Consider the following 27,757-nt stretch of genomic DNA (forward strand, 5'->3'; position numbering starts at 1 on the left):
GCCCATCAGGGCTGGGCCTTGCATATCAAAGGGCAGGAGATGGCCCATTGAGCCGGGCTGGGCCCGCTGGCTCCAGGGCTATTGACATGCAGAGCTGCCGCCAGCAGGAGCCAGAGCCAGCCAGGGCGGGACCCCCACCCCACCCCGCCCCTGGCTGGACCCCCTGAAATCCCCCAGGCCAGCCCAGCCCCTCCCGTCTCAGCCCCTGGCCCATCCCAGCTCCCCTCGTGGAACCCCTCATCTCACCCCACCTGCCCCCCGAATCTCCCATCCCACCCCCTCAAATTCAGCCCCCACCCGCTGCCGCCCCAGGCCAGATCCTGCCCCCAAATCTCCCATCCCACCCCCTCAAATTCAGCCCCCACCCGCTGCCGCCCCAGGCCAGATCCTGCCCCCAAATCTCCCATCCCAACCCCTCAAATTCAGCCCCCACCCGCTGCCGCCCCAGGCCAGATCCTGCCCCCAAATCTCCCATCCCACCCCCTCAAATTCAGCCCCCACCCGATGCCGCCCAGGCCAGATCCTGCCCCCAAATCTCCCATCCCACCCCCACCTGCCCCCAAATCTCCCATCCTGGCCTTCCTCTTTTCTCCTCCCCAAACTCATATTTGAGGCCCCAAATTGTCACCCCTTCAAAACGGCCCATTCACCAGGACTCGGACCGCGCTGCTTTTTCCTGGCCAGACTGACCCCCCTCCCCCCAGAGAACCACCCCCCATAACCAGCTCCCTGCCCTCAGCCTGGGCCCCCCACGTACACTCCAAGGGAGCCTCTTAAACCTGCACCCCCAAACATCAACTGCCATACTCACTAGGCCCCACTGCCCTCCCAGAGCTGCGGACAGAACGCAGGAGCCTGGATCCCAGGCCCCTCTTTGTTCCAACCACTAGACCGCACTGCCCTGGCACAGCTGGCTCCCAGCCCCCCACTCCTCTCCCTCCCCCCAACCAAACGGGCCTTTCGCTGTCTTCAGAGTCTCTCTAGGGCAGATTTCCCCTTCCCCGCTGGGCCCTCCCCACCCCCTGGGCCCCACCGATATGCAGGAATGTGGGCCCAGGGCAGAGCCGGATTAGTTTGCAAATGAGCTGGGGGTGGGGAAGCAAACATACAAAGGCTCAGGGAGAACAATAGAGATCGCCCCCCCCCCCAGTTTCATCACCGGAGCCTCCCCAGCCCGTCTGCCCCCCACCACAGAGACCCCCCAGCCCGCCTGCCCCCCACCACAGAGACCCCCCCAGCCCGTCTGCCCCCCACCACAGAGACCCCCCCAGCCCGCCTGCCCCCCACCACAGAGACCCCCCCAGCCCGTCTGCTCCCCACCACAGAGACCCCCCCAGCCCGTCTGCCCCCCACCACAGAGACCCCCCCAGCCCGTCTGCCCCCCACCACAGAGACCCCCCAGCCCGTCTGCTCCCCACCACAGAGACCCCCCCCAGCCCGACTCCCCCCCACCACAGAGACCCCCCCCAGCCCGTCTGCCCCCACCACAGAGACCCCCCAGCCAGTCTGCCCCCCACCACAGAGACCCCCCCCAGCCCGTCTGCCCCCCACCACAGAGACCCCCCCAGCCCGTCTGCCCCCACCACAGAGACCCCCCCAGCCCGTCTGCCCCCACCACAGAGACCCCCCAGCCCGTCTGCCCCCCACCACAGAGACCCCCCCAGCCCGTCTGCCCCCACCACAGAGAACCCCCCCAGCCCGTCTGCCCCCCACCACAGAGACCCCCCCAGCCCGTCTGCCCCCCACCACAGAGACCCCCCCAGCCCGTCTGCCCCCCACCACAGAGACCCCCCAGCCCGTCCGCCCCCCCACAGAGACCCCCCCCAGCCCGTCTGCCCCCACCACAGAGACCCCCCAGCCCATCTGCCCCCCACCACAGAGACCCCCCCAGCCCGTCTGCCCCCACCACAGAGACCCCCCAGCCCAGCCCCCCAGACCCCCCAGCCCGTCTGCCCCCCACCACAGAGACCCCCCCAGCCCGTCTGCCCCCACCACAGAACAGAGACCCCCCCAGCCCGTCTGCCCCCACCACAGAGACCCCCCCAGCCCGCCCCCCCACCCACCTGCCCCCCACCACAGAGACCCCCCCAGCCCGTCTGCCCCCACCACAGAGACCCCCCCCAGCCCCCCAGCCCCCCAGCCCGTCTGCCCCCACCACAGAGACCCCCCCAGCCCGTCTGCCCCCCACCACAGAGACCCCCCAGCCCTCTGCCCCACCACAGAGCCCCCCACCCACACACAGAGCCCCCCACAGCACCATCTGCCCCCCCCCACCCCCCACCCAGAGCCCCCCACCCCCCCAGCCCGTCTGCCCCCCACCACAGAGACCCCCCCCAGCCCGTCTGCCCCCACCACAGTGTCCCCCCCAGGCCCCCTGCCCATCACAGAGCTGCCCCAAACTCAACCCAGCAACACCCCCCCACCCCCTGCCCGGGCCTAGGCTGGCAGTAGGGGTGGGGGGGCGTTGGCTGGGCCTTAGCGTGAGCCAGGTGCATTCTGGGAGCTACCCCGTAGTGCAGGGCGCTTTGGGGGTGGCGACCAGGCAGAGTCTGGGAGCAGGGTGGGAGAAGGGCCAGAGGGAGTGGGGGCTAGTGGTTAGAGGGGGACAGGCCCCTGGGGTCTCCCCCTGGCTCTGGCAGGGGGGTTACCCCCTCCTGGGGTCTCCGGCCATGGGGCCCCAAGCACCTTCGCCCCACGAGCTACCTTTGGGGCCCGTTGCCCCCCAGCCGCTGGGGCTTTGGGACTTTCCCCAGAGAGCCCCTGCCCCCCCCCCACACTGATTGAATCAGGGTGGGGCGGGTGAGTCACCCTCCCCAGGGGCACCAGGCAGCCCAGACCTTGGTCAACAGCTTAATGACTCCTAGGCCCTGGGGGGGGGTCAATGGGGGAGGGCAGAGAGTCTGCCTGGTCAGTGGGGCCCAATCCCTGGGGGGGATCCCCCTCCCCAAGGGAAGGGCTGTGGGGGTCTGTGAGGGGAAATCCCCACCCCAGGAGAAGGGCTGGAGAGGATCTGGGGGGAAGGGCTGGGGAGTCTGTGAGGGGAATGGGACAGGTTGTGGGGTCTGTGAGGGGGAGGGGAATGGCTAGCAGTCTGTGAGGATGGAAAGGGCTGGGGGGAGTCTGTGAGGGGGAGGGGACAGGTTGGGGGGTCTGTGAGGGGGAGGGGAATGGCTAGCAGTCTGTGAGGATGGGAAGGGCTGGGGGGGAGGGGGGGGTGAGGGGGAGGGGAATGGCTAGCAGTCTGTGAGGATGGGAAGGGCTGGGGGAGGGAGGGGGAGGGGACAGGTTGGGGGGGCTCTGTGCGGAGGAGGGGACAGGTTGTGGGGTCTGTGAGGGGGAGGGGAATGGCTAGCAGTCTGTGAGGATGGGAAGGGCTGGGGGGAGTCTGTGAGGGGGAGGGGACAGGTTGGGGGGCTCTGTGAGGGGGAGGGGAATGGCTAGCAGTCTGTGAGGATGGGTCTGTGAGGATGGGAAGGGGGGGGCTTGGGGGGGAGTGGGGGGGTCTGTGAGGGGGATGGGGCAGGTTGGGGGAGTCTGTGAGGGGGAGGGGAACGGCTAGCAGTCTGTGAGGATGGGAAGGGCTGGGGGGACTCTGTGAGGGAGATGGGACAGGTTGGGGGGCTCTGTGAGGGGGAGGGGAACAGCTGGGAGTCTGTGAGGACGGGAAGGGCTGGAGGGAGTCTGTGAGGGGGAGGGGACAGGTTGGGGGGGCTCTGTGAGGCGGAGGGGACCGGTTGGGGGGGCTCTGTGCGGGGGCCGACATCCTCCCCAAAAAAGATTTGTAAATCCGTACTCTCCTGCTCTCTGGAAGCCAAAGCCCCCATCTCTCCCCACTCCTATCCAGACAGGGGAGATGCCCCCATCAGGGCTCAGCCCAGAGGCGCGCCCCCCCCCCCTGTGCCTGCCCAGGGCCTCTTGGGGCGAATGTGGCCAGCCCAGACAGAGGGGGGGCTGGATTGCGGGCTGCGGGCTGTGGGCTGCGTTTGACTGGACTGAAAGTTCAGGCTGGGACCGAACATTTCTCTAAGCCAAAGGGCCCCGAAGCATTTTGTACCATTGCACCAGATACAGCCAGCTCTGGGGCGGAGCAAGTGGGGAGCAGCCACATATAACACCACATGCCTGGCGCTGGGATGCAGGCCTCGGGGGTAGCCCAATGAGTCTGTACAGGATCAGCTTCAAGAACAGCCAATGGTCTGGTCGCACTTTATAGACTAACAAAACTTGTAGATGGGATCATGAGCTTTCGTGGGCACAGCCATGCAGCCAGCTCTGGGGCAGGGCAGGTAGGGAACAGCCGCACATAACGCCCAGGGAGACCGCCTGCCTAGCACTGGGATGCAGCCAGCTCTGGGGTGCTGCCCCTGGACTGCTTGGGTTGGGAGTTGGCCGCCAGGGGTCACACCCCACACCCGGGGAAAGGAGCCGGGGGTACCCGAGGGGGGGGGTCCCGGCCTGAGGCAGCTTTGGGGGGCTGGAAGGGGGTCCTGCCTCCGCCCGGCTCCGGGAGCCCTGGGTCTGGGAGGGGCAGAGACTACGTGGCTCCGATCCCGTCCATGGGGCAGAGCCGCTCCCCCCCCAACCCCCAGGGAGGGGCCGGCCGGGGCTTTGTTCTCCGGGGGGGTGGGGGGCGCGGGGGGGCCTTGAACTTGATTGGCGGACAGGCCGAGCGAGGGAAGCCGGGGGCCAATGGCACGAGGGGCCGGCGCGGGGGGGCAGCTTTATAAGGCCCCAGGAGCCAGGGGGCAGGACAGGAGCCGACCCTGGCAGCGACTCCGGCAGGTATGATGGGGGGGGGGGGCAGGAGATCGGGGGTGCAGGCGGTGACCGGGGGGTCCCAGGAGGCTGAGGGCGGGGTTGCGATGCTGGGGGCCATGAGGCGCTGGGGGGGGTGAGGTCTAGGGAGCGGGCTTGGGCCGGGATCGGTGGGTTGAATGGGGCTGGGGGGTTGAACCCCGAGGGAGTCGGGGTGGGGCGGGACCGGGCTCGGGGTGAGTTGGGGGCTCCATGTGCTACGTGCGGGGCTGCAGTGGGTTTGGCTCCCCGGGGGGCTGGGGGCTTTAGTGGCCCCCAGGACCGTGGGGGTTTAGTTTCAGGGGGTGAGGGGTGGGACTGAGCCCTCGGTGGGGTGGGTGGGCCCGGGGATCCCTAGGGAGCGGAGTGGGACTCTTAGGGGGGTCTAGGTGAGGGGCCGGCGCTGAACTGTGGGGATGGGGGGTTGTGGGCTTGGGGGGGTGGGGGGGCTGAGGCTGGCGCTCAGGTGTGCGGCCGGGGTGTTGTGGGGCTGGCGCTGGTCTGGGCGGGGGTTTGGGGCTGTAGCTGAGCTAGGGGGCGACGGGGCAGGGGGTCGTGGGGCTGGCGCTGATCTCTGGGGGGTTAGGCCCGGGGGGGGGGGGGGTTGTGGGGCTGGCGCTGAGCTATGGGGCCCGGGGGGGGGGGTTGTGGGGCTGGCGCTGAGCTATGGGGTCGGGGGGGGGTTGTGGGGCTGGCGCTGAGCTATGGGGCCGGGGGGGGGGGGGGTTGTGGGGCTGGCGCTGAGCTATGGGGCCGGGGGGGGGGGTTGTGGGGCTGGCGCTGAGCTATGGGGCCGGGGGGGGGTTGTGGGGCTGGCGCTGAGCTATGGGGCCGGGGGGGGGTTGTGGGGCTGGCGCTGAGCTATGGGGCCGGGGGGGGGGGGGGTTGTGGGGCTGGCGCTGACCTATCGGGGGGGGGGGTGTGGGGCTGGCGCTGAGCTATGGGGCCGGGGGGGGGGGGTGTGGGGCTGGCGCTGAGCTATGGGGTCGGGGGGGGGGGGTTGTGGGGCTGGCGCTGAGCTATGGGGTCGGGGGGGGGTTGTGGGGCTGGCGCTGAGCTATGGGGTCGGGGGGGGGTTGTGGGGCTGGCGCTGAGCTATGGGGCCGGGGGGGGGTTGTGGGGCTGGCGCTGAGCTATGGGGCCGGGGGGGGGTTGTGGGGCTGGCGCTGAGCTATGGGGCCGGGGGGGGGGGGGGTTGTGGGGCTGGCGCTGAGCTATGGGGTCGGGGGGGGGTTGTGGGGCTGGCGCTGACCTATCGGGGGGGGGGGTGTGGGGCTGGCGCTGAGCTATGGGGCTAGGCCCCCGGGGGCCGCCGATACGATGGCACCGTCTTGTGCCTCCGCTCTCAGAAAGTGCTTCATTGTATTGGCAGCCCCCGGCGCGGCCCATGCAGCGCGGGGCTCGGACCCCCAAGTGTGGGGCAGCGGAGCCCCCCCCCCGCAGCAGCCCGCAGGAGAAGCGGGGCGGGCGCCCCTGGCGTTTGCCACCGCCCTGCACCCTGCTGCGCCTGCGCACTGGCCCGCGGGCCAGTGACCGGCCTCGAGCCCGCCCGGCTGCACCCTCGCCGCGTGCGCACGGGCCGGGGCTCCCTGGGGCCGGCTGCAGGCGCGGACCTCGCACGTGCCTACACACGTCGCGCGCGCCCCGCGCACCCGCCCGCACGGCCCACGCGCAACCCCAGCCAGCAGTGGGCGCGCAGGCCGGAGGGGAGCATTCTATGGGTGTGTGCAGCATGTGTGTAATTAGCAGTTCTAGAGTGCGCGCGCGTGTGCGCGTGCGTGTGTGCGTGTGCGCGTGCGCGTGAGCATACTCTAGAAATAGTTAATATAAACTTTCATATACACGAGTTTGTATCTAGTCTAGTATGATTATATTCTATTAGTGAATAAGTTGTATGGTGTGTTGTATATAGATACAGACCAAATATCTAGATTTACCAGGTAGCTTGCTGCTATATTTGTAGTGTGTGGTTTGACACACTTGACTTTTGCACAGGAAGTCATGTTGAGATGAATGGCAGGATCCTCGGATTTGATTGAACAGAAAAGCAGTTGTGCAGAATTGCATCCATGTCCTTTGTGGACTTGTATGCCCTGAGATTGCACATCTAGAAATTGTACTGATGCACAGAATGTATAGAAATTGGGCCTGTCAAGAGATTAAAATGCAATTAATTGCATGATTTAAAAAAAGAAGCATTGACTAAATATATTTGGTACAGCACAGAATACAAAGTATGTAGGGCTCACTTCAGCTTGTAAATACAAAGTTATGTATAGCCTACAACCATCCCAACCCCTACCCCCCAGCAACTTAGAGGGTGGGCGCAGTATCACAAAGTTTGAGAACCCCAGCCTACAGCATTCAAACAATATAATGTAAAAAGTCCACTCAGTCCTGCTAAACCAAGCTACCCACTTGTTAAGCTGTCCCTTCATGAGTATCAGTGTGGGAAACATGGCCCCTGGAATGGTGGCCAAAGGTGAGGCGTATGTTAATAGTTCATATGCCCCTTCTTTCATAACTGGCAGTAAATGCCTGACAACTGCTGGCTACAAAAGTGCCATGCAAACACCAGGACTGGTCACATTGTAAATAAGTATGCAGCCTTGTTTGCCTTGGCATTTGGCGGGATAAGCAGTAGGACTGAGTAGACTTTGAAGTTTTACATTTTGAGAGCAGTTACATTTTCCTGGTAAAGCACTCACTTCCGTACTAGTATGAGGTAACTTGAAAAATGCTGTTCCTGGGTTTTTTTTATGAAATAAAAGTGAGCCCTGTATGGTATTCTGTTTTGTAGCTGAAATCAATCTGGCAAAGGGAGACAAACCACTGTGACTATTTAATCCCCATTGGCTTCCCATTGCTTATCAGAGATTAATCATGCAGTTTTAAAATGGTGCTACATTTTGAGTTAACAGTGAGTAAACAGAGAAATAAAGCTGGCATACTATACAGCCACACCCTGCACTGCACTACAGTGTATGGCATGGGCTGTTCCTTTTCATTACTGCGTGTGCCGTGTGATATAAAATGTATAACACTGTGCTAATTCCAGGTGCTTCGGTGTCTGAACTGCTATCTCTTTCCAAGTTCTGCAGCTGCACACTTCTCTGCCACACTGTTGGAATTTGCTGTGGGGGATGCGGAGGCAGGCTAGAAGGGATCTCCAATCCAGTTTAAAGGAATTCACTCCCAGTGTGAACTCCACTGAGGTCCCTTCCATTCTGAAGGAGAAACCAGCCGGGCTGGCTTGGCTGCTTTCGTCTGAACCGAATTGTTGGTGTGAACATTCAGATGAATGAAGGCTGCCATTTTAATGGATGTGACTTCAGATTGGTCGCTCCCCGCTTCCCCGCGTGTAGACAAAGCCCTTTTCTAGCGTTCCCAGTCTTAAACCACTTTGTGGCATAAGCAAAATGCAGGACAATGTAGCACTTTAAAGACTAACAAGATGGTTTATTAGATGATGAGCTTGTGGGCCAGACCCACTTCCTCAGATCAATTTTGCTTCAACTACCCCAGACTAACACAGCTACATTTCTATCACTATTCTTTGTGGCATAAGACACTTTGCAGTCAACACAGCAAACGGCATGTTTTGTGTACACACACACACACACACACACACACACACACACACCCCTCCCCCCTGCTGGACCCCTGTGTGCTCTGCTTGTTGGAGGATTTCGACACCCTGCCAAGACACCATCCAGTCCCCACACAGACACTGGCACTTTTTTGTGACCTGAGATTCAACTAAGTGCTATATTGTTTGTGTGGGGGCTAGGCTGGGCTAGGCGGTGACCCGGGGCCTCCCAACTCCCCTCGGGCCAGGATTCCCCTCCAGGATGCTGGGAGGGGTGGTGACAGGTCCGTGCGCCCCCCCCCCCCTGCCCGCCCCTCGCCCAGACAATAGCACTTTCTTCTGCGTTGCTGGCCAGGAAAGTGCTCTATCGTTTGGGTGAGGCTCGGGGCAGATGCGCTGCAGGGTGCATTTGCGGCAGTGCCAGCTGGATTGGATTCCCTGGACCTGGACCCGGCTGGTCCTAGCCCAAACATTGGCACGGTTCCCGCTCTGGCCCTGGGAAAGTGCTGCATTGTTTGGGTAGGGGCTGGCCGGCTTCCCCATCAACACAGGGTCCCCTGCCGGAAGGGATCAGTGACCCTTTCCGCGGACCACCAGGCGCTAATTCCATGGCTCGCTCGTGCCGCGACCGGGGAGAGCAGTTTCATTAAGCAGTAGGAAAGCAACACTTTTTAACTACATGTAAGCGCTTTTCTCATGTGTTTACCAAGCTTCTTTCTAAATAAAGTACGATGATTTATCCAACAGCGTTTCAACATCTTTATGAGGGGGGTGGGGGGACCTTTTCTGGGGCCACCCAAAGAAAAATCAGAGCAGTGTTTCTCACCCTTTTTGTAAGTACCTTTTTACAAAGTACCCCACTTCCTACAGGTTTCAGACACATTTTTCTACCATTGACACATTTGTTTAAAGTTGATCGTAGACAGGCAGGCAATGAATTTTTTGGGTGTAAAATCTTAAACACAAATTCACTTTTCTCAACTTCAGTTAGGTTGATGTGCCCCTCCCCCCCCGAATTCTTGAGCACCCCTGTGGGTCCTCGGACCACTGGTTGAGAAACAGACCACACACCAGCAGCAAGAACTCAACCTCTCAGCCCTCTCTGAGGTGGCCCCCAATTGAGGCACCTCCCCATGTGCACCAGCCCCATGCCCAGGGGGCAAGGGCAGGGAGGACTGAGGCTCAGGGCTTCCCATAGGCCAGATTAACTCTGGAGTTAGTGGATTGTGTGAACCCCCCCCAGGCTCGGGTGGCCACAAAAATGGGGGGGTTCCTGTGTGGGACAGGGCTGCCAGCCAGTGGGATAGGGGGGCAGGAGGTGGGTGAGGGGTCTGAGTGGCAGGAGCAGGGGGGGGTGCAGGGTCAAGAGGTGGGGCACTTGACATCCCCTCTGCTCCCAGGCTCAGCCTGCCATTGCTCCCATGGGCTGGATTCTGGCCTGGGGGAGGAGTAGCCCCCAGTGTGTGTCCACTCTGAGGGGGGGAGGAGAGACCCTGCCTGGCCAAGTCTAGCTGCTCCTTGGTGCTTAAACCCCTTGGCCTAGCCCCTAACAGGGCCTGTCCTTACACAGTGCCGCTCCCTCCCCAGCGCTTGGGCTGCCGCAGGGTCTGGCATGCAGGTGGCCAGAGACCCTTCCTGCAGGGGAGAAACCATCCGGAGCGCACCACCTGCCCTCACCCAGTCCCACCGCCTCCCCCGGGCAGGCCGCCATTCAGAGGGGGAGACCCAGGCCTGCCCGCCCAGCGCCCTGGGTAGGAGTGGCTGGTTTAACGCCCCCTGTCTCGCAGGGCTGCGATGGGCTCCTGCCTTGACCCCCGACCTCTTGCCACTTTCTGAAACCGAGCGTCCCGTGCACCCAGCAGCCCACGCTATCACTGCCCTGGCCGCTTGGATCACAGCAGCGCTGCCCGGAGCCCTCCCCACTCCCCACCCACTGGCAGCTGTCTGGCACCACGGGCTCCCACAGGGTTCGCACCCCCTCACTTCCCAGCAGGCCTTGCTGCGCTTCGGGGGGGGGGGGGGGGCAGACCAGCCAGCAAACTTCCCAAGTTTTACAGCTGCCTCTTTCTCCCCCCCCCCCGCCCCGCACTGTTTCAGTTCCACGGGGCACTGGGAACCTCTCCCAGAATGCAAAGGGGCAGCATGAAGTGTGGGAGAGCTACCCACAATGCACCATGTTTTGGGGTGCTCAAAAAAACCGCCTGAATAAATCTGCCCTCCTCTCGCCGTGTGGACGAGGCCTCCGCTTCTGTCGGACCCTGGGCACAGACTTTGAAGCGGGAGGGTGAGCGCCCCCCAGGAATGTGACACCCCCTTAGAGCTAAGTCTACACTGAACGCCTCCCAGGCCGGGGCAGGGACCTTTCAGCCTGTGTCTGGCCTTGATGGGTCCAGTGAGGCCCCGCACGGCAGCAGGAGCCGGGATCCAGCCAGACAGGCACTGCGGTCATAGCATCAGCACCAGCTGGCCACTGGGGAGGGGAGCCCCAAAGGCCCAATCAAAGAAACCCACCCCACACCCTCCCCCTGCATCCTACCTGCCACCCAGATCACCCCCTCCCCCCCATGGTCAGCCCCCTACCACAGACTACACCCCTGATTCTTGGCTCCATGCTGGAGTGTAGAGGGCCCCCACAACTGGCTAAGCATTGAACCTCGGCATCCCCCTCCCCCTGGGGGGCTGGAGCACCAGCTCCCCTGAGCTGTTTGTTGGTTCCTTTTCAGGTGGGCCAGCTCAGTGAGGTCATGGGGTTTCTCTCCCCACTTGAACATGGCCCTTTTCTGTGGGGCAGCAGCCCCAGACCCAAAAGATTCAGCAGCCCTGCTCCAGACTACTCCCAGGACTGGAGAGTTCCAGTTTCCACCCCACCTCCCTTCCAGAGCAGGGAGAACCCAGGAGTCCTGGCTCCCCACTGCATTGCTCTGTGTCCCCCCCCACATTGGCTCCACCCCTTGGGATGAGCACCCCCCCCAGGCCATTCTCCGGAGAGCAACAATCACTCAAGGCAGCTCGAACTGCCCCCCCCCCCCTCCGGCTCCAGGGATCAATGCCAGAGGCGCCAGCATCGCTGCCGTATGGGAAAGCGTCTGGCAGCGGCTCTGGCAGCTTTCGTGCCCAGGCGAGGCAGCCGCGCAGAATAAACCCCAGCCCAGAGGGAAGGGCCCACTGGCCCCTGCAGAATCAGCCAGGAAGCCAAAGTGCAGAAGTGCCACCCAGGGACTCAGGGTCCAAACCAGCTTCCGCCAGGAAGAGACAGTGCAGCCCGGGAGAGGCAGCGGAAGAGACGGGTCTGTACTGACGGAGCAATTGCCAACCCACACCCCAGAGAAAGTGCCTAGGGAAATGTTATTTACCCCTTCACACCACACAAGGAACAAACTGGCTGCAGGTTTCAAACACGAGGGCCTCCATTCCCTGTAAGCTGTGTACTTTGAGGGGGGAGTTTGCTGGGCACCATTTGAATGTCTCAACTAGGTTTGTTTCTACTGGTGGTGCACATTCCACATGCCTTGGTGCACAGAAAATTATTCTGCACGTGGCTGGAAAAGCTTTAGAGGGAGCCTTGATCTTCACCCACTGCACAAGCCCCGTGGAACTCCTTGCTGGGGGACCCTTTGAGGGCCCACAGTGGAACTGGGTTTCAGAAAGCGAGACCTGTTCCTGGAGAGCAGCCCCCCATGGCTAATAGCCAAGAGTCAGGACGGGACACATCTCGATGCGTTGCCAGTTCTGCTCCTCCCCCGGCAGCATCCAGCCCTGGCTGCTGTCAGCCTGGATACTGGGCTAGACGGGCCCCTGGCTTGACGCAACTTGGCTGATGCCATGCGCCGATGTTACCTCTTGGCTGAGTCGCTAGCCAGGGCTCTGCAGGAGAAATTCATGCTGCAGTCAGATTTCCTTCGGGGCAGCCTTGTCCAGCCCTCTCGTTTCCAGATGCAGGAGTTTCCTTGCCACTGCTCTCCCCGGCAGCCCCCTGCCCAAAAACTCCCCCCCAGCTCTGTGCTCCTCCCCTCCCTGAGCTCCAAGTAGTCACTGAGTGGACCGCTGTCTTGGAAGGAGACCAGCAAGCTCTGGGAGTTTCCCACAGGCTTTAGGCAGGGCTGGTCCTTGGTGGACACCCCCGTCTAGCTGCTTGGATTCTGGACTAGGGCCCTGGAGGTCAGGCCTGCCCCCTAAAGGGCCATTGTGGCAGCTGTAGAACACGCCCTGGGCACAGGAAACAGCGCGAATCCCATGCAGGTTGCCTCTGGTCTGCCCCAAAGGGGCTGGCATGTCCCATGCAAGCAGGGGATTCGGGCTGGCCCCAGATCCCGGGCAGCCTGCTCCTGGCGTGGGCAGACCGATGCGGATTCGTAGCAAGGAGCTCCCTGCCAGGAGCAGAGATGAGGGCCTAGGACTCTCCGGAAGACCGTCAGGGACGCAATGTGGACCTCTGGTTCTCAAACGTTCCAGCCCGCAGCCCCCCCCCCCCCCCCCCGTTCAACCTAGACTTCTCCCGGGCCACCAGCCAACCACCCCTAATGAGGAAATGGGTGCAGGCCGGGAGGGAGGATGCAGGAACAGGGTGGGTGCCAGGCACATGGTCTCGGTGGGAGGGCCAAGGGAGATGGGGTGCAGGATCTGGCTTGAAGGAGTGGGAAGGGGGGCTTATACCTGGCTCAGACTCCTGCTGCTCCCATTGGCTACGATTATGGCCAATGGGAGCAGCAGGAAAAGCCTGCAGGTGCTGCTGTTCCCCCAGGTAGGGGGAGGAACAGCAGCATGTGGAACAGCTTCCTTCCCCTGCAAGACTCTCCCCCTCCCCCCACCACAGGAAGCCTGTGCTGGTGCTCCAGCCTCACAAGGCAGGGGGAGGGAAGAAGGAAGACCAGAGCCCATGGCCCACAGACCACACTGAACCACTGCCCTAGACAAGCTACCAGAAGCCAGGGAAGGTGCAAATCACTGGGCCATGCTGCAGGGCGAGCCAGCCATGCTCACAGATGCCTTTTCACCGTGGCTCAGTCATCCTGCGACCCCATTCCAGGTGCCCCGACCCCTCGGCCTGCCTCTAGCCCCTCTTCTCTATCAGCCATGCACCTGCCTGACTCCAGCCGTCTTGGCCAGGGGCTGCGTGGGCAAAGCACCAAGAGCAGAGAGCTTGTTTCGCACTGTCTTTAATAGGCTCCATAAAGCCGAAGAATTGAATACAGGAACTCCTTCACCACTTCAACACACAGTATCAAGAGAATTATGAGCGCTTCTTCCAGTAAAAAAAAAGAGGGGGGGGCGATATAAACAAACATTTTTGAGAACCTCTGGCGCAGTTTTTTGCAAATCTAAGCTCTGGCTTGGTTACATCTGACAGGGAAAATACCTTCTGCATCGAGTCTCCCTTCGTTCTACAGGGGAGATTTGCCTCTCCCCTTGCTATACGCGAAAAAAAAGTTTACAAAACTACAAGGGCATCTTAAAAAAAGTGAAACCCCCCCCACACAGCTTGCGCTGCTCCTGGGAAGGGTGGGTCGGAGTCAGGCCCTGCCTCCCAGTCTGGCCAATTAAAAGAAGCCGAATTGAAACAAACAGAAGACGAGCTTCCCCCAAACTCTTTTCAGAACTCTTGAAATGAGCCTGATCTTTGCTTGGTGGGGGGAAGGGGGCCCCCTGGAACGGGCCGCTCCTCTCGGGGCTGCATGGGACCAGGCTACAAAAGGGAAGGTACAGGCGGATGTAACTAAACAATGAGATTCGGCGAAGCTCCAAAAATCTGTATAAATACGGCCATTGGAAGGACGGTCTCAGGTCGGGAAGGGCTGTTGCTCGGTGCTGGGCTGAGGAGGAGAAGCAGGCACAATGGTAAAGGCACTGGGGCAGACACGCGGGCAGCGTTTTACGCCCCTGCCTCCCTCCCCAGGGCGGACAGCCAGGAGGGTGCAGTTCTTAAGAGGACCCTGGCAATTAATGACGCTTGAGAGGTGGTCGGCTTCCAGCCACCGCTCACTTCCTCCTTTGGGCAACATCTGCAGCCCTGCTGGCTCGGAGCAGGTCAGACGGGAAGGCGCTGAGTTAAATCCCCCACAAACTTACAGTCTGGCGGGCGTTTTCCCCTGTCAGGTTAAATGGCAGCTCGGGATTTTCTAAGATGGCCCAAGTGTGCCCCTTTAAGAGAGAAGTTGGATGGACTAAAAGTCCCCACATGCATTAGTCTAGACGGTGGGTGGGACGGACAGACAGACCTCACAGCTCAGCCAGGCCGGCGCCTTTGGGACAGACTCACCCTAGTTGTCATAGTTGTCTCTGTAGGAGCCTCCGGAGTAGCGGTCCCCATAGCCTCCCTGATTCCTGTGGGGAGAGAAAGGTGTGAGACTGGGGGGACTGGCAGAGCACCCCGCCTCTCGGGGTTTGGCTCTAGTTCCACTCCACAGCCGAGGCAGGGGCTATCGGGGGCTGCAAGGGGTCTAGTCGGACCAGGGGAGGGCGGCTGGGTTTCTGGCCACACCAAGGAAACACTGGCAAGAGACTCACACCCACCCACTCCCCGCCCGCCCCGCTGCTCCAGAATTGCTTCTGTGCCAATTTCACACCCTCCCCTGGCACGGCCGGCTTGTGCAGCCCTGAAGAGCCAAGTGTGGAAAGCCAGGGAGAGGTGGCTGGGTTCTCCCCCTGCACATCACCCCAGGAGCCAGGTGAAAGGCACAGGGCAGATCAGCTACCAGATCGCCCATCTCAGCTGGTCGCTCATTACAAACACCCCCCCAAATAAAGGCCTACCCGCCCCGCCCCTGGAGGGGTACCCCCGACTGAGTCCCCCCCCGTGCTCTCCAGTAGACTCACACCCGCTCACCTGCCACCGTAGTAATCTCTGGACCCTCCATAGCCTCCGCTTCGGCTGTCATAGCGGCCTCCGCCGTAGCCTCGGTCACCGCCCCCTGCAGCAGAGAAACAAGGGGGGGCATTTGGCTCTGGCTGCACTCGGCGGGCGGCACCAGGCAGCACGGACAGGGCAGGACACTCACCTCTTGAGAAGCCGCCACGGCCTCTGCCCCCTGAAGATCCACGGGATGATTTGCCAGCCTGGTCCACTCGGATCTGGCGCCCGTCCACAGACTGAGGAGAGAAGAGGGGGTGCTTAGAGGCAGTCCTGGGAGGCAGACAGAGCTGGGGATGCAGCCGGGGGGGCTGGCCAGCAGCCAGGAGCACCCCAGTCCTGAGGAGCCCTTTAGGGATGAGTCACAGCTGGGGCCGGGACTCCGAGGGGCTGTGTCACGTTCAGATACACGGGCAGGAAGGAACCCCCCCACTCCAACCCCCGGGGCAGATCGGCAGGGACCTTGGGGGTTCTCGCCTTCCTCTGCAGCCTGGGTCATCAAGGAACCTCAGCTGGCTAAATCCCCTGCCGTTTCTCCTTTGGCCCACTGCTCAGCCTCTGGCAGGCTGAACAGCTTTGGCCTAACATCCGTTCCAGGCACCCAGTGGCAAGCTAAGGGCCGGACCTGCGCTTCACGGCCACTGATGCCGGTGCCACAGCCCAGCGAGGGTGCCTGGGGGGCACAGGGGCAGCCAGCTTGCCTAGCTCCTTGCCCCCTTTACTGCTGTCGCCTGCTCACCTCTGCTGCTGCCTGGGGGTCCCCCACTTGCAGGGCTGTCAGGAGGCAGGCTGGCTTTGGGGAGCTGGGGAAGAGGCGGCCCCTGGCCACATGGTGACAGAGCTGTCTGCCTGTGGGGGCTCTGGAAGAGTCAGGCAGGCACCTGGCATGGATTTGGGGGGGGGGCACACGGCAGCACATCCAGCCACCATCTCTTCGGGCTACCCCCACTCACCTCCCCATTCATAGCTCTCATAGCATCCTTGGCATCCTCTGGGCGGCGGTAGGTGATGAAGCCAAAGCCTCTGGATCTCTGGGTCTCGCGGTCCTTCACTACCACCACTGGAAGAGCGAGGGTCAGGGTGTCAGCACCCCCAGCGCACACCACCTGCCCCCAGCCAGGAAGTCGGTCTCCCCTAACGCACGGCCACCAACTCACTGCAGCACTCGGAGCACCGGGATTCCCCACACGGGGCTGGCTGCAGGAAGGACAGACCCTAGAGACCCACTGAGGGCGCCCCATGGCCAGGCCCCTCAGAAAGGCTAAAGCCCGTCTACCCACAGTACAGTAGCTGGGCTGTACAGTCACACCTTGCCTGGGCCCCTAGCAAGTCACTGGCTTCTGCAGAGGGAGACCCCTGGGTTCCTTGCCTTAAGAGGGGCAGCACTTTCCGAGTCAGCAGGACACACTGCAGATCTCACACTTCAGCAGGCCAAGGCAGAAAGCGCCAACGCAGGGACAAGGCTAATGGTAAAATGGGACCCATCTGGGGTACCACTCCCCACTGGCACTGCCCTGGACCTAGGCCAGCGCAAGGAGGAGGCCCCTGCGGTCTGTGGACGGACTGCAAGGAGGAGCCAGAGCTATGGACAGTTTGCTCACCCACCTTTCACCTCCACTTCATTCCCCCTGCCATGCCCCTTCAATTCAATACCCTGCTCCCAGCCAAACGACCCCCTTGCTTCCCAAAAGCCTGGCGTTCGCTGCCGTCTCTGACCACTCTCCCTGCTCGCAGGTTTGGCCCTTTCTCCCACAGGGTATGGCCTAGAGGGTCACCGGCTCATCAGAACAAGGCATCCCCTGCTCTCCTGTGCTCGACGGACCCAGTGGGGGCTTATCCTTGGCCGGTCCTTAGACTCAGCAGTAACTGATGTGCTTAATGTTAGCAGTGTAGCTGAAGCCACGCTGGTCCTAGGACATGAGCAAGACCGGTGGGTGGGAAGTGCCTCTGGAAGAGAAAGACGCGTGCCAGCACAGGGGACCGCTATAGCTCACAAACCGGCCTCTTTGCTGCTCCACTAGCCGGGAACGCCCCAGCTAACGCCACCCTGGGACGCCGCTGCTTGAAAGCGTGCATGACAATTCAACGTGCCGCTTTCAGGCTTGTGCTTCCCCTACCACCGGACTACATGATCGATCAGAGCCCAGGTTATGGCTAGAAGATCCCAGGTGAATTCCCACAAGCTGGTTAGGAAATGAATTTTTCACTAGAGCAAATTCCAACTCCTTGCATCTCCTCGTAGAAGTTTTTCCATGCAAAACTGTCAGTCCTCCCTCTGGCAAAGTCTCCCAACCTGAGTGTGTTGAACCAAGATGGCGTTGACGCCCAGCCAGATCACTATTCCCACAAGCCCGTGGTCTTTTCTGGGCGCGCTACAAACACCCCTCACCATGGTGTGTCACGGGTAGCCCAGGAAAGCTGAGACATGATAGGGAAGGAGCCCAAGCAAACCCTGTTTCTGGCCCAAACCTGAACTTTTCAGCCCAAGTCATAACATTTTCCCTGGAGGAAGTGGGCACTTCCCACAATGAGCCCCAATTTCCTGTCCCACCCCCATTGTTCAAAGGCTCCCCTCCCCCAGCACTTCCCGCCAACACCTGCAGTCCTGCCCCCATTTCTGCTAACGGACAGGCCGCGTGTTTCATGCTTGGGTGAAGGCATTTCCGTGGCAAGGCCGAGTCGGGGGCGTAACCGCGTGCTGAGTGAGAGGAAAGGGGGCGGGAAGACTGACAGACTTGCCTTCCGCTATGTCCCCATAGGGGGAGAAGAGCTGCTCCAGGTTCTGCTCATTGGTGTCGAAGCTGAGTCCTCCAATGAAGAGCTTGCCTTCGTCAGATGACATGGCTGAAGTCACCTGCAGATGAAGCAAACACTTGGTCACCAGAACTGGGGCTGCAGCTGCAATTTGTTAGCAAAGAGGCTGGGACATTACACATGCGGTCTCTGCACCAGACCAAGAACACGAGGCATCTAGCCCAGTTTTCCTGCCCTGGACCTCAACAGACCAATTGTCCCATCCAGCTCACTGCTCTCCCCACACCCCCATCCTTGCTGCCCCACTTTAGACCAGATGTCCTGCCCAGACCAGTTTCCCCCCCATGCAGAAATACAAAGGGCAGGGCAGACAGGTGGGCCCAGCTTGTCTGCCATATGTGGCAGTTACTATTCAAGCTCCTCAGAGACCCAGAAACTCAGTGCAAGTGACATAATAGAGAGAGAATTTCTTGAAGCTACATGATCTCAGAGCTGCTGCAGACCAAGTTATCGGCCCCCTTCGGCTATTGCATCAAAGGAGCCGCTCATTCCGCTCATTCCGCCCCTGCTATCGACTCACCTCCAGGTGGCCCATGGTACCAGCCTGCATTTCCCACTTGCCTCCTTACTGAACAAGCCCCTTCCTGCTTTCTCCCCTGCCACCCCCCTCCCTCGGGCACACTCCCTTTGAACATCTGCTGGGGTACTGGATTATCAATCAAATCCTTCCTTTGTCATGATACTTAAAACCCTCCACAGCCAAGCTGCTGGCAGGCTGAAACCCCTGCAGATCAATACTCTCTGTTTCCCCTGTACTCTGCTCCCCCATCTGCCTCCCTGCTGCCTCATTTTATACTTAGAGATCCTTATCTTCTGCGCCTGCACAAAGCCTTGCAGATGAGCCATAAACCCCCCCCCCCCCCCCCCCCGCTACCATAACACAAAGAATACGGTTGGATTCAATTATTTTTTGGAAAACCGTTAATAAATATCCACTCCCAGGCACGGCAGCCCGTGGAACAGGCCCCCATGGAGAGGCGGGAAGAGGGGAGCAGGAGGCAGGCCTGGGGGTGGGTGTAAGGGCCTCTCGCTGTGGGGCAGTGAATCCGGGTGCCAGGGAACTCCCGCCGCGCAGGGATGAGGGGGCGGGATGGGGGGGGGGCCCGAGGGCCACTCTCGGGCCGTGCGCCCGCCCAGGGGCCAGCTGCGCCCCCAGGAACAGGCGGGGGGGGGGCGGCCGCAGCCGCCAGGACCCGCCCCCAGGCGATCGGCCCCTCGAGGGGGAGGCGGCTCCGCCCAGGCTGGGGGGGGGTGCAGAACGTGCCCCTCCATGATGGGGGGGCGCCGCTGCCCCACAATTCCCAGCGGCAGAGCGGCCCCCACCCGCCCGGAGGCCAGGCCCCTCCAAGATGGCACCGAGCACGTGGGGCCCGGCCGCCGCACGTGGCGACCACCCAGGAGCCCTCGGGGGACACGTGCGCGAGCCCGCGCATGCGCCGCAGCTCCAAGCGCCGCGGCGCGCGGCCCTTCCGCCAGCCACCTCCGCGCACCCCCGCCCCCAGGCGGGAGAAGCGCGGGCCAGCGCATGCGCAGATCTAACTCGGCGCCCGCCGCGCATGCGCAGGGAAACTCCTTCCCCCCCCCCACCGCCGCCGCACCGCCGCCGCCCAGGCCCAGGCCCCGGCCCCGTCGAGGCGGTGGCGAACGGCGCCATTTTGTCCCTCGCAGCCGCCCCCCAGTCACATCCCCCCCGCTATCCTCGGCAGTAGGCCCCGCACGCGGGCTCGGGGGGCTCACCGGCTGGGTCGGAGCGGAGCGCGGTGGAGCTGCTGCTGCCTCGGCGTCGGCGGGAGAAGGGAGGATGAGAGCGAGGCTGCGCAGGCTACGCCCCTTCCTGCCACCGAGCGCTGATTGGTGGCCTGGAACTGAGAGGGGCGGAGCTCATCAGTCTCAACGGTCGCGTCCTATGAGCGGCCCGCCCATTGGCTTGCGAAACAAAGGCGTACGCCCCGCTGGCCGCCGGCAGTTCTGATTGGCTAGCTAGCTCGCCCCCGCAGTACGTAGGGACCGACGATAGGCCGACTAACCAACTGTCTGGGAAATGAGACCACGCCCCCATCCGCTCTGACCGGCTGGCACGGAGACAGGCAGCGTCGCCCCCTAGCAGCGTGAAGCCGTCATTGGCTAGAAGAGAAGCCGGCGGCGCTGATTGGCTCAGGCCGCGCCGCCTACGTGACAGTAACGCTGATTGGGAGCAGGGCCAAGGCCCAGGCCTCCCTGTGCACTTCGCCCTGCAGGCCTGGCGCCCCCCCTTGGGGCTGGCGTAGGGCCAGGATGACTCCGCCCCCTCAGCAGCAAGGACATGGCTCTGCGGGGGGGGCGCTGCTGCCCTGCCCTTCATTAGCCAGGCATGGGGCCGGCCCCCCACCGCGAGGGGCAGGCAGGCGTCATGTGGCCCTTTACCTCCCCCGAGGCAGAGCTCTGGAACCGCGGGGAGCATTACTGGCCCCATGGGCCTTCCTCAGCTGAGTGAGGAGGCCCCAGCCACTGCCCGCCCTGGGGGGTACCCATGTGCCAGCCAGAGGCCCCAGCTGGCAGTGAATTACAAACAAGCAGTTTGGCTCCCCCTTTCCATGCAGCTGTCCCCCCACCCTCAGGCTAGCTGGGTGCAGTGGCTGGGAGAGCAGGTAGCTCAGCAGGAGGCTTGGCTAGAGCCAGGCCTCTCCCCATAGGTGCAGGAGATGCCCACGGGAGCCTGCCCTCTGACTAAACGGAGCAACGTACAACAGGGGCTGGACTCCAAACCCTTTAGCACACAAATGAGGAAGCAGGCCTCAGGGGAAGCTGTTAACTCCTCCCAGCAGCCAGGCCCACACCCTGTGAGGACAATGAACCCATTCTCCCCCTCCCCCCCCCTGCCCCTTCTGTGGCCACTAGCACTTTCCAACCTCTCCAGCTGAGTCCAAGGGACTGGCCAGGAAACCCATCAGCTAGACCCAGGCACTTCTAAGACCTAACAAGCACAGTATGGCCCTGCTGGCACCCATAAGCTGGCAGGGGGGCAAAGGGGGAGAGAAGAGGAGAAAGGGGTGGCTGATCTCAGTTCACCTTCTTCCAACCAAGGCTCCCCCCGCTAAAGCCATAACACCCCCACAGCAGGGGCTGCAGCTGCCCACGCCCAGCAGGAAGAGACCAGAGGCAGAGCAGGCCCTGGCTAGGCCCCAGCAGCGAGGAGCCTGTGCCCTACGGGAGCAGCTTAGCTTATGCCTCTGAACAGAGCCTGCTTCCTCCCTGAGGGTGGCTGGTAATAGGAAGGAAGTTGCTGAGCTCTGAGCAGGCTAAATAAGGTACCTTCCGGGCACATGCTCAGCCCCCCGCCCCCGGCACAGCTGCCAGAGAAAACAGGAACCCACAGCCCCAGAACACCAGCCACCTTCCTTTCCAGGCTGCTGCCCTCACTTCTGCCCGTGCAGCTTGGTGAGGCAGGCAGGCAGGCCGGCCCCCCCCATTGTTCCTCAGCCCAGCTGCATATAAGAAAGCTCAGCAGACACTGGGTCCAGCAGCCTTTATTGTGCTGAAGGACTCTGGCCAAGGCCGGGTGTGCGCCTGCTCTGGCTGACGGGCTCAGGCTCTCAGCAGCAGCACTGGGGCTGGACAGCTCAGGCGTGTGGATGCCCTCGCGGCGAGTCCTGTGCGCGATACGGCCAGCCTGCAGGGAGAGATGGACACAGGTTCATACTTCAGAAGCTGGCAGGCAGCAGGGCTAAGCCACCACCAATCACTGGACCCTTCTCCATCCGCTCCCACCCCAGCCCTACGGCACATGGGGCCACTACTGCCCCTCGCCAAGGCGGAGCTGGGCTCTTTGCCATAGGATGCGGGGCACAGCCCGGAGCCATACCTCGGGCCGAATCCTGGTCCGGTCTCCGTATCCCTTCCTTTCATGGTAGGGCCATTGGCAGCGCTGCTTCCACCTGCCAAAGCAAAGCCGTGTTACTAGCCAGCCTGGACTTGCCCAGCATGTCACAAGCAAGTCACTGAACCCGGCGGTCTGAGCAGGCTACTCCAGGACTGGCCAATGCCACCCATTGGCCAACCTTGGAGAGTCAGTCACTACGGAGACTCCCGCCCACCCCCATTTGAGAACCTACCAAAAAGGTGTCTTGTCACCGTCGCATAGCAATTTAACCTGGCAGGTCAAGGCACTGGCTCCCCCACCTCCCCCCGCTGCACTGGGAACAGCCCCTCCCAGCAGACACGAGTCCAAGGGCTGCACAAGGCATGGATTTTAAAGTCTTGGACCAAACGGCAGTGCGCACGAGGGGGAGGCTGGGTGTTGTGTACAGTCCAGACTGCCTCCCCCACAGCGGTAGGGGTTAGGCACAGCTCAGACAGGCCCCCAAAAGTCAGTCCAAAAAAAGACCAGCGTTAGCCCTAGGGACGAACTGTGGAGGAGAGAAGATGCGGACACGAGCAAAAGAGTTACCTCGAATTACAGGACTATATCCACATATGAACTAGGCAAGAGAGCAGCTTTCGTCTCACACGGATCGCACTGAAGGAGAGTCACAACACACTTCGGGGTCTCGAAGGACACTGGTTTCCATACGCTAGCAGAGAATGCTCACAGCGGGTAAGATCAGGACAAGGCTAGCTACCATAGGCCCACCTACCCCTCTGACACCAACTGGCTGTCTCCGACCCTAGCTCTAAGCTAACCACCATGGCCACCAGATCCAAGAACGGCACCTCTTTACCACTGGGCCGTCATGGCAGTTCGAAAGAGAACAGAGGGAGGAGATGCCCCTGAGGTGGGGGCAGAGGGTGCACGCTAACTGGATGATTTGATGCACCATCCTGCTGCAGGCTGGGAAGACATTTCCCCAGGGTGGTCAGCTATTGACAAGGCTACTGGATTTATTCTTGGCCACCTGCTGCAGATTTGCTTCCCATGCACCCAGGGAAAGCAGCGTCACAGCAGAGCAAGGGGCATCGTACCCCATGGCATACATGCCAGCTCCCGCAGACTGTGGGTTGTTACTGTCCCTTTCCCAGTTCCGCTGCCACCGCTACCAAGAACGGAGGCACTAATGGAAGATGGATGTGCCAGCTGAAGCCGAAACCACTTCAGTTACGGATTCGTGCTGTTTAGGAAACGAGCATCCTCGAGAATCCAAGATCCTCCGGCCTCACTGGACAACAAGTAGCATCTCGTTCTGGTTTCTAAAGAAACCCAGGACAGCTTTCTTAACATCACCTCCACCACCAAATGCCATTGCTAGAGCTTCCGGCTTAGGCTCAAGCCCTTCCCTGTGCAGCTCCTATGGCAGCACAAGATGGCAACATTTGGACCGCACGCCGCTGCAGCGAGTAGCCAAGGAGTCGTGGAAAGCTGTGCTGGTTTTACAGCTAATTTGGAGCCAGATTTGAGACTCCTTGCCAGCTTAAGTTTGGGACATGTCCTTGATGTGGCCACAAGGCTTCAGAAGCAGAATTAGACTGCAACCCCCTTTCGATACTTTAGGCTGCTCAACAAGGCAGACAGAGGGGATAACGGGGTTTAATGTTTGTGCGACAGTGACAGGAGTTCATGGCCAGGCCGCCTTCTGGTTCCATGTACAATGACACCTAGGTCAGCGTAGATGGGACCAGAAACCGTCTCCCCTGCCCTAACCTCACTCCCTCCTCTGTCTGTCTTGTGCAGTGCAACGAAATGTCGAGAGCAAAGAGTTCGTTTCAGACGGTCTTTTAATAGGCTTCGTAAAGCCAGAGAACTGAATACAGGAATTCCTTCACCACTTCAAATACAATACCAATGGAATTATGCGCATTTCTTCCAGTAAAAAAGGACAAATATAAACAAACATTTTCAAGAACCTGTCGTGGAAAGCTTTTGCAAGTCTAAGTTCTGGGGGTTGTTACATTGTACAGTGAAAATACCTTTTGCTGCATATCGAACTTACGAGTCACATGTGTTCCTTTAGATATACCAAAGGCTATCATGGCTTTTGCCCTTCCCTTGCTATACACTAAAGGACCAGAACTCCAAGGTATCATTGCACTTGTCTTAGAAACTCCAGCTTGTGGGAACAGTGCGTTAAAGTGAGTTCAGGGCCCCGTGCTTACGAGAAACCTTGGGCTGTTGACAAATCAAATGGAGAAAGAAAAAACCAAAGATTTCAAAAATGCTTTAAAAAACCACTCGAAAATAAACAGAGCTTTCTTGAGGAAAGTCTCAACGGGCCATCTCGTAGCAGAAGCTGTCAGGCTGCGTGACAAGACTACAAAAGGGAAGATACAGGTAGAGATAACTAAACAATAAGTTTCAGCGAAGCTCCAAAACTCTTTATAAATACGGCCATTGGAAGGACGATCTTGAGTCAGGAAGGGTTTTTACTCGTTGCGAGCTGAGGACAAGAAGTAGGTACAATCGTAAAGGCACTGAAGCATACCGACACTTTTGTAGCATTTCACCATCTTCTAAGACTGTTTTTGGGGCTCTGTGAGGCTAGGAATCTCCAGGACTCCCCCTCCCCCAGTTATCTAGTCGCTGGATGGCGGTCACTTGTGTTAAATGGAATTCTAAGCCTCCACATGCATTTCATGCTAGCTATCGACCAGGGTTAACGGAACCAAGGCCTGGCAATAAGACTCAGTCAGGCTTGTTAAAGGCGGACAAAGAGACGAGTCCCAGCTACTAATCCTCGATTATGGCCACTGCTCAGCACAAGATGGTGCGTTGCAAAGGTTTTAAGTGCACCTGCTAATCAAGAGAAGTGCTGTATTTCATTCTCTCAGCTCCACCTACCTTAGTTGTCATAGTTGTCTCTGTAACTGCCTCCAGAGGAGTAGCGGTCATTATATCCTCCCTGATTCCTGAAAGCAAAGCACAACTCTTATTACATTCACTCCAACGCCCTCAATTCTAAGGGCAATGGAAAACTGATCAAGTCAGACCCCCACAGGACAGGGCAGACAAGATGAGTAGAAGCAGAAACCTAAGACTTTTAAAAAATGAACTGCCTAATGTTGAATTCAAATGTAGCAGGGACAAAAAAAATCCCCCCCTCCCCCCAAGCCAGTGTTTCCTGTAAGCCAAGTGCTTGGGTGGCCACTTGGCCACCCAAGGGATTAGCACAGCACCCACAGGCAGCAGCATGCCTTTCTAATGGTGCACAGCCACATCCCCAGGGCACACAAATTTTATTCTGCACATGGACGGAAAAAAGTGAGGGAACATCACCCACAACTCTTGCTCAATTCCAATACAGATCATCTCTCTCACTTAAAGAACACGTGCCTTATTACTTGAATTTTTCTAGCTTCAGCTTCCAGTAGCTGGATGACATTAGCGCTCTGCAATTGAGCAAGGCAAGCCTAATATCCAAGTACTGATCTGCACGTAGGTGCTTGCAGACTAAGCTCAAGTCACCCCTCAACATTCTGTGTTAAGCTTCATCAATTGGGCTCCTGGAGTCTCATTAAGAGTTACCTGCCACCGTAGTCCCGGGACCCGCCATAGCCGCCACTTCGGTTGTCATAGCGGCCGCCACCGTAGTTTCTGTCTCCACCTCCTACAGCACACAGGGTAAAAAGACATTAGTGCTCCTACTCCCAAAGGACAGGGACTTGCAGATTGAGAACAGCAGGGCTGCTAGACTCACCTCTGGAGTAGCCACGGCCTCGTCCCCTGCCTCCAAATGAGCCACCTCTGGATCCACGGGAAGATTTCCCAGCGTGGTCAACTCTGATTTGACGCCCATCCACGGACTGCAGCGAAACAAGACATGTTTAGGAAAGGGAACAGGTTAAGCAGCAGCCTGCAGTAAGATATCACTGCAGTAAGACTCACCTCTCCGTTCATAGCTCTCATGGCATCCGATGCATGTTCTGGGTTGGCAAAGGTGATGAAGCCAAAGCCTCTGGACCTCTGGGTCTCTTTGTCCTTAATTACCACCACTAGAAGGGGAAGAAATAAAGGGCAATTGAGCCAACTTGCACTTGGAATTGACCTGTGTCTACAAATCACCCTTATGTAGCACAGGCCTCATGCACTGGTCAATTACTTGATGCTGCTCCTAGATGCACCCCACAGCCTGACCACACTGCAGTATCTTTGTAGTAAGATATCTGCTGATACCACATGGCAAAGAGCTGTGCCAGTTTACTAGGCAGCTGATATTAAGGCAGAGGCCTAAGCACCTACTGCAATGAGGTCTTGCAAAACCAATTCCCCTCACAGTCATAGGGACCAGGTGTGCAGGCATAACTGAATCCTTACCCTCAGAGATGGGGCCAAAGGAGCCAAAATGCTGCTCCAGGCCTTGTTCGTCGGTCTCAAAATTCAGACCCCCAACAAAGAGTTTTCCTTCTTCAGAAGACATGGCGAGGAGTCTGGGAAGGAGATGCAAGGTGGTTAGGAAGAACAGATGACATGACTTCCCCTCTCAAGCCCGGAGTCAAGCCCCGCATGGAAGGAGGGAAGGAAGAGACGTAGACACTGCAGCAGAGGATTCTCCCCTGAGAGTGAGAGCTTCAGCACTCCCTACAAGTTCCGAGGGGCCCCAGGTAGCTTCCCCCCTCCCCATTGCCTCCCAGGGGCAGGGAGCAACTGAGCATCAGAAAGTACTTTCTCCCTGAGGGCCTTATGGAGCCTGCAACCCTCAGCCCCCTACCGCAGCCTTCTCCCAAGGGAATGGGATTGGATCATCATCGGGATGGGTACTAAAGCGCCTCAACACGTCCCCCGCCCCCCTCCTTCCAAGGCCCGGGTGGGAGGAAGTGCCCCAGGACAGCCGCTCTCGGGGTGACCCTGCGAGGGTCCCAGACCCGCTGCCCAGAGCTGCTGCAGGCCCCCCCATGAAACAGGCCCGGCTGCTCTCCCAGCCCAGGGAACTCGCCCCCCCCCCCCGGCCTTAGGGGGCCCACGTGCTCTTCACCCCCTCCCCAATGGAGGGCGCAAGGGCCCAGGAGCCCAACCCCGCCCCCAGCGGCCGCCATCTTGCGTCCCGCGCAGAAGAGATGGCGGCGGGCGATCACGTGGCCAGGCCCGCGCCGGATGGAACGCCGCCCGCCCCAGGGTTCCAAGGCGCCCCCTCCCGCAGAGCCGGCGCGAGCCCCGCGGAGAGAACGCCAGCGAGGCGACCACCGCGCAAGCGCGCAGCAGTCCGGTTCCCACCAGAGGCCCCGCTCGGCCGCCAACGTTCCGAGACCGCCCCCGCGCATGCGCGCCCCTAAGGCCTCTTCCGTGCGCCGCCCCTTCGCCACAGAATCCCCCTCCTGCACCGGCCACCAACGTTTCATTAGGGCCCCGTCGGCCGCGCATGCGCGCTTTAGGCCGCCACGGCCCTCCCACAATCCCTCGACTCCCTCTGCGCCAGGGCGAGCAACCGCCACCACGTCCCGCGCCACCACTCACCAGGCGAGTCCTTCCCGGGCTGGAGCTGCTGAAAAGGCGGCCGAGGTGCCGCCCGCTCGAGCCTTATATAGCGGCCCCGCCCACCGCTCACGTGACGCTCGGCTCGGCGCTCCCATTGGACGCAGTGACGAGACGCGCACGCGCGCGGAGCGGAGGGCAGAGAAGGGCGGGGCCAGCCCCAAGCTGGCCCATCCGGGACGTTGGCACGCGGCGCCCATCCGGGTCCTGCCCAACTGCCGCCGCGCCCCGCCTTTTCCCGCCAAGCCCGGCCCAGGCCGCCTGCGCATGAAGCACATCCGGGGACTTCCCCCACCCAGCGGCGTCCGGCTCCTGGCCTCTCGGAGCCCCGCCCATG

The 27,757-nt window shown here is 60.6% G+C and overlaps 2 protein-coding genes across 3 annotated transcripts; both read right to left on the reverse strand.

Annotated features, from left to right (window-relative positions):
• Window positions 1-13,523: 13,523 nt before the first annotated feature.
• LOC106731755 (RNA-binding protein 3-like) lies at window positions 13,524-19,935 on the reverse strand. Its single transcript, XM_075918602.2, has 7 exons — window positions 19,782-19,935; window positions 17,970-18,084; window positions 16,184-16,290; window positions 15,379-15,469; window positions 15,207-15,291; window positions 14,640-14,704; window positions 13,524-14,193 (listed from the first exon to the last, which is right to left on the reverse strand). The coding sequence occupies exons 2-6, from the start codon at window positions 18,070-18,072 to the stop codon at window positions 14,641-14,643; spliced, it is 450 nt and encodes a 149-aa protein (XP_075774717.1). The 5' UTR covers window positions 18,073-18,084; window positions 19,782-19,935; the 3' UTR covers window positions 13,524-14,193; window position 14,640.
• A 1,599-nt stretch (window positions 19,936-21,534) lies between these two features.
• On the reverse strand, window positions 21,535-27,557 carry LOC102457356 (RNA-binding protein 3-like). 2 transcript variants are annotated; one of them, XR_012900552.2, is made up of 8 exons: window positions 27,403-27,557; window positions 26,266-26,378; window positions 25,837-25,943; window positions 25,649-25,754; window positions 25,477-25,558; window positions 24,793-24,860; window positions 21,886-21,958; window positions 21,535-21,693 (listed from the first exon to the last, which is right to left on the reverse strand). XR_012900552.2 is itself a non-coding variant. In XM_075918601.2 (7 exons), the coding sequence occupies exons 2-6, from the start codon at window positions 26,366-26,368 to the stop codon at window positions 24,794-24,796; spliced, it is 465 nt and encodes a 154-aa protein (XP_075774716.1). In that variant the 5' UTR covers window positions 26,369-26,378; window positions 27,403-27,557; the 3' UTR covers window positions 23,715-24,391; window position 24,793. The 2 variants fall into 2 exon arrangements, 1 of the variants encoding a protein (XP_075774716.1); XM_075918601.2 differs by lacking the exons at window positions 21,535-21,693; window positions 21,886-21,958 and adding an exon at window positions 23,715-24,391.
• Window positions 27,558-27,757: the final 200 nt, after the last annotated feature.

The sequence above is a fragment of the Pelodiscus sinensis genome, chromosome 18 (assembly GCF_052426305.1).
Source record: "Pelodiscus sinensis isolate ZL-2025 chromosome 18, ASM5242630v1, whole genome shotgun sequence".
Taxonomy (NCBI): Eukaryota; Metazoa; Chordata; order Testudines; family Trionychidae; genus Pelodiscus; species Pelodiscus sinensis.

What these genes read in the sequence shown, in the direction of transcription:
- LOC102457356 (XM_075918601.2), bottom strand. Translation starts at nt 26,368, where the DNA reads ATGTCTTCTGAAGAAGGAAAACTCTTTGTTGGGGGTCTGAATTTTGAG. An exon ending in TGAGAGCTATGAACGGAGAG is followed by an intron (nt 25,755 to 25,836) that starts GTGAGTCTTACT and finishes GTTTCGCTGCAG; the next exon opens with TCCGTGGATGGGCGTCAAAT. An exon ending in TCCCGGGACTACGGTGGCAG is followed by an intron (nt 24,861 to 25,476) that starts GTAACTCTTAAT and finishes CTTTGCTTTCAG; the next exon opens with GAATCAGGGAGGATATAATG.
- LOC106731755 (XM_075918602.2), bottom strand. Translation starts at nt 18,072, where the DNA reads ATGTCATCTGACGAAGGCAAGCTCTTCATTGGAGGACTCAGCTTCGAC. An exon ending in CTATGGGGACATAGCGGAAG is followed by an intron (nt 16,291 to 17,969) that starts GCAAGTCTGTCA and finishes TCGCTCTTCCAG; the next exon opens with TGGTGGTAGTGAAGGACCGC. An exon ending in CCGTGGCGGCTTCTCAAGAG is followed by an intron (nt 15,292 to 15,378) that starts GTGAGTGTCCTG and finishes TCTCTGCTGCAG; the next exon opens with GGGGCGGTGACCGAGGCTAC.